This window comes from Camellia sinensis, chromosome 12, assembly GCF_055761805.1.
Source record: "Camellia sinensis isolate YWXY chromosome 12, ASM5576180v1, whole genome shotgun sequence".
Classification (NCBI taxonomy): domain Eukaryota; kingdom Viridiplantae; phylum Streptophyta; class Magnoliopsida; order Ericales; family Theaceae; genus Camellia; species Camellia sinensis.
The window spans coordinates 108625840-108642363 of NC_138972.1; the positions used below are offsets into that span (position 1 = coordinate 108625840).

The 16524-nt window shown below is 32.1% G+C and overlaps 2 protein-coding genes across 3 annotated transcripts; both read left to right on the forward strand.

Annotated features, from left to right (window-relative positions):
- The first annotated feature begins 471 nt into the window (after nt 1–471).
- LOC114315246 (sulfate transporter 3.1) lies at nt 472–12134 on the forward strand. 2 transcript variants are annotated; one of them, XM_028261837.2, is made up of 12 exons: nt 472–1084; nt 1765–1972; nt 3785–3956; nt 4713–4778; nt 6215–6334; nt 7667–7783; nt 7988–8114; nt 10235–10521; nt 10842–11032; nt 11112–11197; nt 11417–11493; nt 11620–12134. In XM_028261837.2, exons 1-12 carry the CDS (start codon nt 742–744, stop codon nt 11809–11811), a joined length of 1986 nt encoding a protein of 661 aa, XP_028117638.1. In that variant the 5' UTR covers nt 472–741; the 3' UTR covers nt 11812–12134. The 2 variants fall into 2 exon arrangements, with proteins under 2 accessions (XP_028117638.1, XP_082755675.1); XM_082899549.1 differs by lacking the exon at nt 6215–6334 and having other exon boundaries at nt 515–1084.
- Nucleotides 12135–15107: 2973 nt separating this feature from the next.
- On the forward strand, nt 15108–15683 carry LOC145803800 (uncharacterized). The gene has a single exon (XM_082897155.1). The coding sequence runs from the start codon at nt 15108–15110 to the stop codon at nt 15681–15683; it is 576 nt and encodes a 191-aa protein (XP_082753281.1).
- Nucleotides 15684–16524: the final 841 nt, after the last annotated feature.

Below are 16524 nucleotides of genomic sequence, written 5' to 3' on the forward strand. Positions count from 1 at the left end.
CATATTTTTTTTATATTTTTGGTAATTAGTGAATTTTTTTAAAAAAAAATTCATAAATATTATGCTTTTTAAATATATTTATGTTAAGTGTATCTAAAAATTAAAAAAATATATATATCAAAAATATTTTAAAAATTCAATGAATATAGAAAAATATGAAAAATAATTTAACTTTTTAAAAATAAATCCTGAAAAGTAAACCAAACCAGCTTAATGCTCTTTATGAATGACTTCGAGCAAGGATCCTCTAAAAAAAAATTTTCCTAAAGTTTCATAGAGTGGTGCATTGTGTGGTTAAGATTTAATGACAAGTCATATCAATTTTTTAATATTAAATCTCAATCATATAATACACTACTTTAAAAAATTTAAAAAAAAATATACTCTAGAAGATACTTGCTAAATGACTTCAGTGTACTCCACACGGTTCTAATACTAAAATAAAAAATGTAAACAAGACACGTGATACTTGGTAGTGATCAATTAATCCACTTGTGAACCCTATGGCGCACTCAAACATCCCTTCTTCCTCTCCACTCTATATAAACCCCCCAGCACCCCCACCCTCTCCCCACCTATTTACACACCTTCCATCTCACGCCACCACCACTTCAAAATCAGCAAAACCACCTAAACCACAACCTCACTTCTCTCCCTCCCTTCCTCCTCCATTGCAACCCATCAAAACTCTTCACAAAATATTTATCAATACAATATACTAAACAACATAGTTCGCGTCAGATGGGCAACGCCGACTACGTGCATTCGACGACAACAAATGTCGTCGAAAGTGCGCACCGCGTGGCGGTCCCACCGCCACAACCTTTTTTGAAGTCGCTGACGTCGTCCTTGAAAGAGACCTTTTTTCCGGACGACCCACTGCGGCAGTTTAAGAACAAGCCACCGTCGAGGAAGCTCGTCTTGGGCCTTCAGTACTTCATGCCGATACTGGAGTGGGGTCCGCGTTACAGTCTCGAGTTCTTGAAAGCCGACTTGATTGCTGGGATCACCATAGCTAGCCTCGCCATCCCTCAGGGGATTAGCTATGCAAAGCTTGCTAATTTGCCTCCAATTCTTGGCCTTTGTGAGTGTTTGCTAAATAAAAAATAATAAATAAAGTTGTAGTTAAATGCTAAGCAGTTAGAAAATTTATTACGAAAAAATGTAGATTTATTCTAAGTGTGAATTGCATATTATAAAAATAAATTTGAATCACACATCATCTTTTGAATTATACTTTTTTTTTGACAACTTTTTGGTTATTATATTTTTTGTTTAAGTCATATTTACGGTTATTTTTTAGCTTTTGAACTAAAATATAAGTAGTAAAAAATTAATATATTCAAAAAAAATTTAAAAGTTATTTATATAAAAACGTACAAAAAAAAATAAAAATAGAATGAATGAAATTTAATTTTTTGTTTTGTTAAAAATTTATTGACTTTTTTACTTTTTTTTTATTGAGTTTTTGTCACTTTGACTAAAATTTGCAATTGCTAAATGAGGCTTTACGTGCATAAATTCTATGCACATAAATTTTATAGTTAAAAGTGTTATATCTAGTTCTTCTATTTTATTTCTTTTGTTGATTTAGTATTTATAGTTCTAATTACATTAATTTTACTCTTCAACTAAAAAATTATTAATTAAATTGATACAAGAAACAAATTACGGCAACCAGTATAATTTGTCCTTTACGAGGCATTTTTTGGTTCAAGTCTAAAGTGATTATTATTGATGGGTTTTTTGTGTTGGAACATGCAGATTCGAGCTTTGTACCACCTTTGGTATATGCAGTGATGGGAAGTTCGAGAGATTTGGCAGTTGGGACAGTTGCAGTTGCATCCCTACTCACAGCTTCAATGTTGGGTGATGAAGTCAATGCTAAAGAAAATCCAACACTTTATCTTCATCTCGCTTTCACTGCTACATTCTTCGCTGGAGCCTTTCAAGCTTCTTTGGGTATCTTAAGGTTTGTATATCTCTCACATCATAATACAACAGTCAACAACTACATGAATCAATTCATTACCTAACATAAACTCCAAGTGACTTAAAAAAATAAAAATAAAATAAAATAAAATATAATAAAAAAAGGTAATGAAAGGTAAAACCTCTTAATCACTGACTTCTTCCTTTTTGAAACAATTCTCCGCACCAACACCATAATACAACAGTCAACAATTACATGAATGGCCATTCAGTGTATGACACTTATATTCTTATCTCTCGAATTTAATGTACAAGTATTTTTTCTTACTATTTTAACTAATAAAATACTAGTTAAGACAGTCTTCATACATGTCCTAAAATACTCAATTATTTCTCGCTTGCGTGTACTTGGTTTAGCAGTAATAAGTAGTACAAGAGGCACTAAATTGGTAGTAATGTTTTGTCTTAATTGTTACAACGTGACAGGAAAGGCTTGTGTTAACAATTTTGTTTGCTCTTTCTCTCTCATGTAACTTTTGGTCCAATAATGCTATGGTGAGTCAGTCACCACATTTTTTTAATATTATATTTTGTTTTTAGGAAATTACACTCCAATAGAGGATTGGAAAATTATTTTCAGATTAATGATAAATATTATAAATATTAAAAGATAAAATTATAAAAAAATTTCATAGCTTTTTAATTCATTTATGAAAATTATATAATTTTCCAATTTTTCATTATTATTTATGTTGATTTAATGAGTGTCACTCTCTATTATTTGTTATTGACACCTAAAATAATAAATAAAATATAGTAAAAGAATTTTCATTACATTTATATATTATTATGAAATCCCTCCAAGGAAGGGACTAGTAACTATATAGGAGATTTGGATTTGCTAATTGAATCTCATAAGATTAGAAGTGAAATGACTTTATTACTCCTATTTTACAAAATAAATAAATAAATTTTATTTTTATATAATGAGAACCAGCTAATACCACCAAGCTAGTACATAAATAAAGATAATTTATTTTACATTTTTAATATAATATCATCATACTAATAATCTTCTCCTTTAATCTTATCTTACTTATAATCTCATCCAAATATTGTCCTCGCATTATTGTTGTGATTTTTGTCTTTGTTGCATGATTACTATCACGAGAAATAGCCTTCGCAATGGAACTTCTTTCGTAACCATGTTTTAGGGACTTTTGATTGCAGCAATATTAGGTATCATGAAAATTTTGTCATGAAAATAATCATGAAAGCTTGGTGACCCTTGGATTACACTTAGAATAAAACACCACACATTAATCAAGGTAATCCAAGGATCATAAATTTTTCATGATCATTTTCATGACAAAATTTTCATGATACCTAACTTTTTCCCTTTTGATTGACCAAAAGTCTTTAAAAATTGCAGTCAGATATCAGCAAAAGTATAAAACTTATCCCCCTTTTTTTTATTTATTTATTTTTTCCTGAGACATGCGGCCTTATTTGGTTTGTTTACTGGGAGATAATTTTTGAGAAAAAAAATTAAAAATTTATTTGATTGAAATTTTAAAAGAAAAAAATTTAAAATCATTTTTTTCTCTATTATATATCAATCAATCATTTTTTCTTTTACACCCATCTATTTAACTATAAAAAAAAATTAAATTAAATTATTACAAATTCCAAAACTATTTTCAAAACATACAATCAAATAAATTTTCAAATTTTATAAATTCTTTCCAAAAATTATTTTTTGAAATTGTTTCATAAATACAAACCAAACATAAGCGAAGTTTCTAAAAAAAAAAAAATTAACAGTTTGTGTGTGTGTTTGGTTTTGTTGCAGGTTAGGGTTTATAGTGGATTTTCTATCACATGCAACAATAGTGGGATTCATGGCAGGAGCAGCAACAGTGGTATGCCTGCAACAGCTGAAAGGGATTCTAGGGTTAGAGCATTTTACCCATGGCACCGATCTTGTCTCTGTTATGCGTTCTGTCTTCACCCAAACTCATAAGGTCTCTCTCTCTCTCTCTTCTCTCTCTCTCACATTTGTGTGGAAATATACGTGACATTGACATACATTCATATTAAAAAGCTAACACTATATTTGGGTACTACAATTGTAATTTTTTGAATTGAATTTTCATATTTATTATTGGGAATTAAAATAATACAAATGTTACTTACTTTGGAGGATTAGAAAAGTATTGGGCACCAACCTAGTTGGGATTTATATTTCGAGCTATGATGCATCTTCCCAACTTTGTTTATGTAACATTTCTTTTGTTCAATAAAATTTTCTTTTACTGATGAAAAAAAGGCCTCACTAAATCAAATTAAGGTTTTAGGCACAAAAAAAATTAGTGACAAAATTACTTTTAGCGGCAAAATTGAACATTTAGTGATGAATTATTATTTTTTTTTTTAAAAAAAAACAAAAAATTTGTTTCAAAAAATAAACATTTTTTAGATCAAATTATTTTGTCCCTAAAAGTATATTTATTAGTAACATTTTCCAAACTTTGTTGCTAAAAGTCTTTTTTTAAAACTTTTCGAATTAATTTTTTAGCGACGGTTCTCGTGATAACAAGAATTGATTTTTAAAATTCTTATTTGTTGTAGTACCTATAAAAAAAATATTTATGTATAGGTTTAGCATCACAAACATAACAAGAAAAGAGAGAGTTATACATGAAAAATGTTCAATATTGTTTATTTATTTATTTATTTTGATCTGCCAATATTGTTTATGTTTTTGGGTTTAATTGCAGTGGAGATGGGAAAGTGCTGTGTTGGGATGCTGTTTCCTTTTCTTCTTACTCCTGGCTAGATTCTTTGTAAGTAGTCCCAAGCAACCCATACTTTGCTTTTTACATGTCTCTTTTAATTTAAAACTAATCAATATTCTTCAAATCCATGTCATCACCCAAATTCAATAAGAAAGAAAATATCCATACATAATTTTTATACAAATTTAAAATCATAATAATGTGATAATTATATTCTTATAATTATAAATCATGAATATTTTGACTTTCAATAAAATTATAAATAAAATACATAATTATAAATTTTTTATACATAAATTCTATCTATATATAGCATCACTCATTCAACAATAAGTCAAATGGGTTCTTCAAGAAGTGGCTATTATTGAACTTTCAATGTTAAAAAATTCACAGCAATAAATGGTTGTTGGCCTCAATAATTGTATCAGTTGTTACTTTTCTAAAATTTCCCCAACAGTACTCATTTTCAACCCTAACCTGCTCCCACTCCTAAAGTGAAGCAAAATAAGTGAAAGATGCTGAGACTTTCTCACTACTACATGCTGTTTGTTTGCTGGAGTTGATCAAGGAAAGAAATTGAAAAGAATTTGTAGACAATGACTGCTTTCTTGTAGCATTTGACTAGCTTCATTTTTCTTCTCTTATTGAGTTAAACAAAATTAATACTACTAAACTATATGTACTTATAGTCAAATTGGGTAGAGTTGAGCACAAGTGCATAGCTTGTGCAAATATTATATGAATTGGGTAGGCCATGAAATTTAAACATAAAATCTCTTCTAATGATAAATTATTGAGAGGCTGTTGTTGCTATTTGCTGGGTGGAATTCCTAGTGCTAATAGCTGTTTTGTCATTGGCTGAGATGGTGTTTGTCTTTTGTTTCTTGTTTCCTCTTTTGCTTTGCACTGTATGTTGGTTTCTCACCAATATGGAATTTGGAGCATGTGTTAGCAGATGATTTGATATTCATCTTGGTGCCAACTTCGTTGGGATCTTAATGATTTACTGTGATACTTTTTGCACTCTCTTCTTTGTTGATATATTTCGTCATACTTCGTTTGTTTTCATCAATAAAGTTTTTCTTTGATTGATCCAAAAAAAAAAAAAAATTTATCAGATTGGATTGGTATGGTTTGAGCTGGTGGGTGCATCAAAGACCTTATTTTGATACTCTAAATTGTCTATTTTATAATTATTTGTATGTAAATCATTTGCAAAAAGAAAATTTTAAATTGAACCAATAATTATAACAACTCAATCTCATCATATGTGTTCAAAATGATATGTGATTATGATTATTGAATTAATTTAATTAAAATTTTATTTTTACAAAAGATTTATAATTCACAAAATAAATTGTTTAAATTATTGAAACAAAACTCATATCAAGCCATGGCTTGAACTTGTTTCTTTGGAAGCTAATATGAGTTGTTTTCATAGCAGAATTATTGATGTTTTTGAGGATATATATATATATGTGCAGAACAAGAGAAGACCAAAGTTGTTTTGGATATCAGCACTAGCTCCATTGACGTTAGTCATATTGGGAAGTCTTCTTGTTTATCTCACCCATGCCGAAAAACATGGTATTCATGTTCAAGTGGTGAGCCCTCCCATCGTAAACTTCCAATCACTCTGTCTATATATATGTAGATACAATTTCAAATGTTTTTTCAAACTTATTTCAAATATGATTAGTATAAACGAGTTGAGTCGGATTCAAATTTAATTTTTGAACTTCATAAAAAAAATAACCGAACCAAGTTCGAATCCGGAAAGCTTATTGGACATATTTGCAGCTTTAGTTGTGTGTTAATAAAATGATACATTGGTCCCGTTTAGTAGAACTGTGAGAAAGTGATTATACCTTATAACTTAATAGCTTATAATTTATAGTTGTGAATATAAACTAATTTTTGACTTATAAATTAAATTTCTCGTCTCTCACTTAAAGAATAAATTACTTTTTGACTTATAAAAAGTTATAAATTATATTATTAAATTAAACTAAATATATCAAAATAATTTAAATTAAATTAAAAATTATAATAAATTAAAAATAAATCCTACCAATCCAGGCATTAACCCGTTCTATAGAAACTAAACCATCCAACAAATTTAAAAATGGGTAGGGCCAAGGAAACTTTTGATGGTAAGAGTATCAGTTGTGCAAATTTTAAATAAAGTTGGTGTAGTTTTCGGAGTAGATATAGATGAGCAATCAACACGAAATCCAAATCCGCATACAATTGTCTCGACTCAACTCTGCAGAGTCTGCAGTGTACTACACTGTGCTGTTTATTTATTTTATTTTTTTCTGTATACAATTACGGCAGTGATTTAGATCTCTTCAAATTTTAATTCCTATCACCCACACACATATGTGATGGATGGAAATTAGAGGAAGAGACAAAAAAAAATAAATAAATAAATAAAAATAACCAATCAAAAAAGAAAGAGAGTCAAAAGAGGGTGGGAGAAAGGTCCCAATTTTTATTCTTACAATTATAGTGGGTGGGTCCCAGAAACTTTCTTGTTCGTATTGGATTTGGGGAAGCAGGCCACATGTATGAACCGACTGTTTTCATTGTTGGGTCCTTTTGAATTTTTTTTATTATTAAAAAAATTCATTATATAAAAATTAATTAGGCTCACTTTTTACATTTATCCTCTTTGAATTGAAATTTATTTTAACCCTTTAAGTTCTATATAATAGTATTGATAACAGCGTTTTTTTGTTTTTTAAGAATCGATATTTTGACAACTTCGTTAAAAGTTAATTTTTAATTTTTTAATTTTTTTAAATCACATTATTTTTTTATTTTTTTACACATTTTAAAAAAAATTAAAAAAATTAAAAAAATCAACTTTTAATCTTTTTCTCAAAACAAGCCATAATATTGACAATATTATATATATTATGTATGGATTTCAGATAGGAGAATTGAAAAAGGGTTTAAACCCTCTGTCAATAACGGATTTGGCATTTGGATCTCAATATCTCCCAATAACCATCAAAATTGGAATAATCACAGGTGTCATCGCTCTCGCTGTAAGCCTCTCTCTCTCTCCCTATAGCTTGCAGTCATATGGTGAAAATTTATTTTGAATTAATAAAATCACATGATAAGGGGATTCATTTTCTTTCTCAGCCATGGCTAGCCAAATAGAAAGTGAAGGGTATTTTAGTAATTTAATATTTTCGAGTAGAGTCCTAACCTAGAGAAAGGGGTGTGTGTGATGTGGTCTGATATAGGAAGGAATAGCAGTGGGAAGAAGCTTTGCAATGTACAAGAATTACCAGATAGATGGGAACAAAGAGATGATTGCTTTTGGGATGATGAACATTGTTGGTTCTTTCACTTCTTGTTACCTCACCACTGGTATTGTTATTATTTCTCATATCTCAATTTATTTATTTCATTTTCAATTTATTTGTTGAACATTACTGATTGTTTTTCTTGTTATCTCTCCTTCAGATATATTTATGTGTATAAATCTTACATGTGTGCCTATGATTAGCTTTTTGATTTTTTTGTTGTTGTTGTTGATTTTTGTCCTTTTTAGTAATTTTCAACCCAAAAAAAAAAAAGACAGCTTTACATTTAGATTCTACTCAACTAGAAAATGCGAAAAAAAATTAAAAATTTGGAGGAAAAAAAAGTGTTTTTTTATTAAATTTTAGATCTTTTAAAATTAGACAGACTAGAAAAGTAAAATTTTGACACAAAATTAAAGAATTATTATTTTTTTAATTAAAAGTGACGTTTTTAAATTGATCACAAACTCACCGAATTTGTAGCATATAGTTTATCATAATCACTGCCAGTGCCAGTGTAAACTTGAAATCATGGCCAGCCCATGGTTGACTACGGCTCACAGGTCTATTCTTGAACAACCCACCAGGGTTGCCTTGAGCCCACAGCGGCCCATGTTATTTTTTTTTCCCTCATTTCTCGGCTTGGCCCAAATCGGGGTGGGGGGAGAGATCTTATTCATTCCCTCAAATTACCCATTTTTATTTTTTATTAAATATTTTAAGACGAATTACATTAATAGTTTCTGTAATTTGAGATTTGTGTCATTTTGATTTCTAACTTTTTAATTGTAATACATTTGATATTAAATTTTGAATCTCGTTTTAAATAAGGACAATTGAAGATATTGTTGCTTCATTTCAAGGACATAGTTGTCAATTTAATAAAATATAAACTAGTTTGACAAAAATAAATGTCAAAAAATTATTTTTAAAATTTTAAAAATCATTTTTCCTCACCAAACATAAAGTTAAATAAAAATGATAATTTTTTATTTTTTTTATGAAATTATTTTTTAGTATGTGTTTGGATAATGATCATGTAATGGGTGGTTGTTTTTGTTGATCTTTTTAAATGGTTATCATGTACTAGATGGTTGTATTTGTTATTAACAGATGTTTTTGGAGGATATCATGTAATGGATGATTATTAGATTTTTAAAGTATAATTGATATGTTTAATATATGAAATATTTTTAGTTTTAAATTTTTTAATTTAATGGATTGGTTTAATAATGATATCAAAATTGTCGTCATGTTTGATTTTCAAAAAAATAAAAGCTAATTTAACGAAAATAAATATAAAAAAAATATTTAAAAAAATTATTTATACCCTCGCAAAAGATAAAATTATATAAAAATAATGTGATTTTAAAAAAAAAAATTCACCAATTTAATTTTTAGTTTCTTAGAAATTTTTTTGAAAATCAAACCAAGCAGAACTTTATAATCAAAAAAATTTCAACATTATTCATTAAAAAAAAATATCATTATATTTCAAATAACATATAAGTTAACTAATACAAAATAAATTATATGACGACTTTGTCCTTCAAATAGAGTAACAATGTTTTCGATTGTCCTTATTTAGAACAAAATTTCAAATTTAAGGTATTGAAAGGTTAAAGACCAAAATGACACAAGTTCCAAATTATAAGAAGTATAACTCGTCTAATATTTTAAAACAAAACCAATACACTTCAAGAAAACAATACATACACAATTTCTTTCTTTCTTTATTTATTTTTTAAAAAAAGTGCATATAATGTTGTGAGTCTTCATTCATCCTAGAGGGATCAAGCTCCACCAGTACAACATTATTTTTCACTTCAAAAAGACAATCAAATTGGACTGGCCTAATTCATTAGAATCTTTGCACGTTACTATGATTTCAAAAAGTAGAAGTTTTTCTGTAGAAAGTATTACTCCTCCTTAGAATATGTTCTCGAATTAATGTACATAAAAATAAATAAGACAAGGCAAAGGCCCCCAAAGTGGAACATTCATCTTTACTTGGCATCCAAAGCAACCTAAGTCTTAACATTTGGCAGAAGAACAAGGTCCACAAAATGGTCTTTCCAAACTTTGTTGTGTATTTTCATTTTCCAATTTACTTCTTCCCACCAATAACATTTGTTACGTTTGCTACTATAATTTCTGAACAAATGTGTGTTTTTTTTTTTTCAGGGCCATTTTCACGATCAGCAGTAAACTTCAACGCAGGATGTAAAACGGCAGTTTCCAACATTGTGATGGCAATGGCTGTGATGATCACACTTTTGTTTTTAACCCCATTGTTCCATTACACTCCTCTCGTGGTGCTTTCGTCGATTATAATCGTTGCGATGCTCGGACTCATAGACTACGAAGCAGCAATCCATCTCTGGCATGTCGACAAATTCGACTTCACAGTGTGCATGAGTGCATACATCGGTGTTGTTTTTGGCAGCGTTGAAATCGGTCTAGTCATAGCGGTATGAGCCACTCCCAACTCTTTGAAAAACAGAAAAAATTATTTGACAAACTGTTTGTCTTGAAAGAAAACAATGCACAATTAATGACGTGAAAAATGAAAATTTTAAAATAGTACTGATTTTTAAGAAACGATTTTTAAGTTGATCGATATACCTTTAAGAAACAAACAAATTCTAAAACTGAAAACATGAAAAAACGAAAACAGGAGGATGAAAAAACCCACTGTGAAAACATACCAAACATGCCTAGCTAGGAACCAATTGCGCAATTTAAAGATGTTTTCAATCAACTAAATAACGATTATGGGGTGGAAATGCAGGTTGTGTTATCTGTGGTTAGGGTGTTGTTGTTTGTGACTAGACCAAGGATCTTGGCTCTTGGAAACATCCCAAATTCCATGATCTTCAGAAGTGTTGATCAGTACCCAAATGCAAATCTTGTTCCTGGAATTCTCATCCTAGAGATTAATGCTCCCATTTACTTTGCCAATTCAAGCTACTTAAGAGAAAGGTACTCTACTAAAAAGACTGGATCAAACATAATGAACATCAAAATCTGTGATCTATATTAATGATATTCTGTTTTTAAGGATATCGAGGTGGATAGATGAGGAGGAAGACAAGTTAAAATCCTCTGGTGAAACAAGTTTGCAATATATTATACTTGATATGGGTGGTAAGTAATTCTTGATGCTTTTGAGAAATATTCATTACGTAACTCTTTTTTAGCACATGTCCTCCGTTTCATGTCTTTTTGTTCTTTTTCTTATCATTATTAGATCATGTCTTGAAATTCTCCCATGATATAATAGTAAGAATTTGAAGACAAAAAATCATTAACCCTTGTTTTCATTTAAGAATTATGCTCACTTGAAATAAATATCCGAATTGACAGCCGTTGGTAACATTGATACAAGTGGGATTAGCATGCTCGAGGAACTCAAGAACAGCACGGAGAGAAAAGGACTCAAGGTACATAGTTATTTCTTTGGCACACAAAGCACTAGTGAAATATTCATTTTCGTTTTCTGTTTTTATTTTTTGAAAAACACGAAGAACTTATTTGCCTTGGATTCATTTTCCTTCCTTAATGTGTAGCTCGTATTGGCCAATCCGGGAGGTGAGGTGATGAAGAAGCTAAACAAGTCAAAGATTATCGAGTCGATAGGGCAAGAGTGGATCTACATTACAGTAGGAGAGGCTGTTGGAGCATGCAACTTCATGCTTCATACATTCAAACCAAAACCTATGACTGTCAATGGATCAGAGACATGGAGCGATAATGTCTGAACTACGTACCAATTAACCAAAAACAACGCACCAGAAACAAACGCATATGGCTCGTTGGAACAAAGGGGAAAATGAGTCGTATTAGTAATTTTCTTGCTCGTGCTAAAGTTGGAGGGTGTTTTTTTTATTTTGGGTTTATCCTCCAACATTATGTAATTTGTAGAAAGCTATGTATTGTATACATGATAGTATAATTAAATTGGTAGTTTTTTTTTTTATTATTATAAATTATATAGATATGTAATAGTTAAGATTGGCAAATGTACTTTTGTGCTTCCCTTTGTCTCAAGTTAACTTATATATGGAAACAAAAATTTTGATCATGTTTCGCACTTGAATTTGTTGGTTTTGGGTTGTTAGAAATTAAGCTATCATGCTTAATCAAGTGAGGGGTTGCTGAAGGTGTTGGAAAGCTGGTTTAATCATTAGACTATTTAACCGTTGGGGGTGGTGGTTCAGTGGATTATATAGGTGCTTTTCATAGGGGCGTGCAGGAGTTGTCTCCCGTGGGTGGGTTGCAATTTATCTTCAGATTTGTGCACTATATTTCAATCGATGCATAACCTCATCGTGGCGAGTGGATGAAGTCTATTGTGTGTCTCGATAAAAAAATCTCATCTTTGAAATTGGATTAAATCTTACTGGCAACCAGTTGTCCTGAGGTTAAGGCCCACAAATGCTATGATCAAGGTTGGCTTTAGACACAAGCCGACAAAGCTGCCGCTTTAGGCCCCAGAAAATTGGCTAAAAAAAGCTACAAATTCTTATTAATTATTATATTAGACTATAAAAGAAAAATCTCACTAGAATTTAAAAGGCCTCAACAAAAATCAATTATAATTTAAAACTAATAATATATGATTGATATGATAAATTATTTAAAACTACTTGTTATTGAAAGAAACCAAAAAAAACTTATTAATATGATGAATTATTTGAAATTTTTGAATAGTTATATTCCAAATGTATGGATTATATATAGTATACGATTGATTATATTAGGGAAAATTACTTACACCTCCCTTGAGATTTAGCTATATTACAGATTCCCCTCTAAAGTTTCAGAAATTACATCCTGTCCCTCAAGATTTATATTCACATAACAATTTAACCCGTACCGATAACTAAACATTAAGAATGATTAGATGGGAAAATAAATAAATAAATAAGTTTTTGGAACCATGTTTGATTTGTTGTTTAGAAAAGAAAAAAAAAATCAGAATTTACAAAAAAATAAAAACTAATTTAATAAAAATAAATATGAAAAAATATATTTAATTTGTAAAAATTATTTCTAACCACTCAAAAGATAAAATTATATAAAAATAATATTTATTTTTTATTTTTTATTTCTTAACCAAATTAATTTTTAATCTTTTTTTAAAAAAATTAAAAATAAATTTCTAAAAATCAAACCAACATATTCTAAGAATTTTTTGACAAATTAGTTCTTGTGTTTTTAACTTATTTAATTATTTGTTAATTTTATGATATTTTCACCATATGACATGACAACATATAAGAGTTTTAAAGACCAATTTTTTTTATCTCTAAAAGTGAAAATTTTGTTACAAAAGACATTTAAGAACTAATTTCTATCGTCGTGAGAATAGTCGCTAAAAAGTTGCACTGAAAAGTCAAAAATAAGGCTTTTAGCGAAATTTTTTTGAAAATGTCAATAATAAATAGACTTTAGAGACAAAATAATTTGGTGTCAAAATGATTTTTTTTTGAGACAACAAATTTCATACCAAAAAGATAATAATAAATCACTAATGTTCAATTTTCATTACTAAAAATATAATAACGACACTCTTTGTAACAAAAATATTTGGTCCCCTAAAAATAATTTTGGTCTCTAAAACGTTAATTTTTTGTAGTGTGATAAGTGTTTTTCCATTTTAATTTTACATTTCATAATTTATTTAAAAATGATAATTTAGTTAAATTTCAGAGGGAAATATGTAATTTAGTTAAACCTCAAGAGGGGACAAGAACGCATTTAACAACTCTAAGAAATTAATTTATGATAATTTAGTTAATTGGTCCTGGCCTAGTATGTAACAACCCTAAGAAATGCCCTACTGAAAAATCAATTGACTAATTTAGTTAAACGCAGTTAACGCATTTAACAACTCTAAGAAATCAATACTAGGCAAGGACCAACAACATTCAAACACTTGTCAAGCAGAGGTCTAGCTACGTAAGCAGACAAACATCCTGCAAAGTTATTGCACTCACACATCAGTCATTAATGAGGCTTTCACAGCATTAAATACGATAACTCCTTCACGTCGGAGGACACAGATACACCATGAACGATACGAGCTAGAATATAGACTTTCGACCAACACGACAGTCTGGAATGGACAAAGAAATGATGAGCAAAGGATATAAGGCAGCTTCCAAAATACGTAAAAGGTTAAGTACTTCATCACATTCTCTCTCTCTTTCTCTATAATCAATCCACCTTGATCTAACTTGATCGTCGGAGTGTCTGCCGGGGGACTACCTTCCCCTTTGGGCCTTTTTGTAGGCACACACCATGGATTCCAAGGCTAGAAGACCTGTTAAAAGCATGGATAAGTCCAACCCACGTCCCCTTTGATAAACTGTATCCACAGTTGGCATCGTCTGTGGGAAGTCCACTCCGGTTAACAGTTGTGTTCATTGTTGCCGGAGACCCATCTCCCGTTACCCCTCTTTTTCTCCCGTCCAGGTGGATGGTTACAATGAGATCCATGGCTTCACAACAAAATGTCACCAACCCCTAACCCGAGCCTTCCAACCCGAACAACCCGCCTCAGTATTTCACAGAGCTCACCAACAGCATCAACCGCTTAACCAAGAAAAACTAGGCCTTGATCAATACTTTGCTCTAACAGGGTCTCCATGTCCATTCTCCACTAGCACAAGACATCCCTCCAAACCAAGAACAAACCCCAAACCATCAATTCCAACCATACGCTCCTCGAGGACCCTTTCCCCCGCCTTTCAACCCACAATCTCACCTTTCTGATTTTGAGGGTCTACAGCCTCCACCCCAGGACCTGCATCCCCCACCCCAGTGCTCGCATCCACCACATTACACTCAAGTCCCTAAAGGTGAGGCTAGCAGCGTTCAACCCTCACTTCCCTCTGGAGGAGACAACGTTCCTGTTTGGGACGCGAAACTACGAGCAATGAAGCTCCAACTTCAGGGGGTCATGTAGAACATACAGAACAAACCCTCCACAATAGCCAACTCCCATTTTGCCACCTCCATCAGGGATAAGCCTCTACCCTTCGAGTTCAAGATGCCGTCGATCGACACTTTTGACGGCATAACTGACCCAGTCGATCATTTGGAAGCTTATAGGACCCTCATAATCCTTTATGCTTTCCCTAACGAGATCATGTGTCGAGCTTTCCCCGTAACGCTCAAGGGATCGGCCCAACTGTGGTTCAGTCAGCTATCGCCGGAGTCTGTCTCCACTTTGCAACAGCTAAGTGACTCATTCCTCAGCCATTTCATTGGAGCTCAGCATCAGCGAGGCCCAGCGACTCAGTTACTAAATATTCGACAAAATGACGTGGAATCGTTACAGAGCTTTGTCACTCGCTTTAATTCGGAAGCTCTCCAAGTTGAGGAGAATGACGATAAGGTCATCTTAACAACCTTCATGGTTGGCCAACGCTCGTCAGATTTCCTTTTCTCCCTCTCTAAAAATCCCCCAACGACTATGGCCACCCTCTTCGCCAAAGCCCAGAAATACATGAACGCAGAAGACTCCTTTGAAGCCCGCCAAAACTCCACACCTAAACCACAACAACCCAAAGACAAGAGAAAAGAATCGGAACAGATACATTCCCAATACCCTCATCCCGACTAACTGCCATGCTCCGACCAAGAGGCACCTCCCCGGCCACTTGGACGTTTTGAGCAGTATATCCCTCTTAACACATCCATGGAGCACATCCTAAACCAAATCCAACAACATTACAACTTGAAATGGCCCTAACCTTCCAAGTTCCCTTCTAATCGGCAGGATCAGTCCAAATATTATCGCTTCCACCACGACCATGGCCATAACATGGATGAATGCATCAATCTTAAGGATCAGGTTGAGGACCTTGTCTGTCAGGGATGCTTAACTCTGTTCACCACGCCCCGACCTCATCAAAGGGCCAGCACCGACCGACCTCTCTCAAACGGAACGATAGACGTACCCTGCCAAGACCGACCGACCAGCCCCGACGAGATGGTGATAAGGCCCAACACCAACCTTGGGCTCCAGGAGTGCTTGCTCTCCCAACAGGAGAAATCAGGGTCATTGCAGGTGGACTCGTGTACGGCGGACCATCTCGGTCGGCACAGCGGGCCGAGCTTCGACGAATTAGAAAGGGGTCAGACATGGAAGTAACAATGATCGACCAACCTCCTAAACAACCAAAGCGGTGGTTAGAACCGATTACCTTCAACGACGTGAATTGCGAAGGTGTTCAATCTCCCCATGATGACCCGCTGGTTATTTCCTCTCTTCTTTCCAACTATAAAGTTCGACGTGTGGTCACCAAAAATGGTAGTTTGTCAAACATTATCTTCCTCAATGCTTTCAAACAGCTTCAAATTGGCAAGGAAAAACTATCGCCTCTGCAAACCCCCTTAGTCGGCTTCATCAGAGACCGGGTAATTTCCATAGGATCCATCGACCTGACAATCACTACCGGCGA

Coding starts and splice junctions, on each gene's coding strand:
- LOC114315246 (XM_028261837.2), top strand. CDS start 742: ATGGGCAACGCCGACTACGTGCATTCGACGACAACAAATGTCGTCGAA. Junction 7,784..7,987: donor CAGGTGTCATCGCTCTCGCT/GTAAGCCTCTCT, acceptor GGTCTGATATAG/GAAGGAATAGCAGTGGGAAG. Junction 11,494..11,619: donor CGGAGAGAAAAGGACTCAAG/GTACATAGTTAT, acceptor CTTAATGTGTAG/CTCGTATTGGCCAATCCGGG.
- LOC145803800 (XM_082897155.1), top strand. CDS start 15,108: ATGCCGTCGATCGACACTTTTGACGGCATAACTGACCCAGTCGATCAT.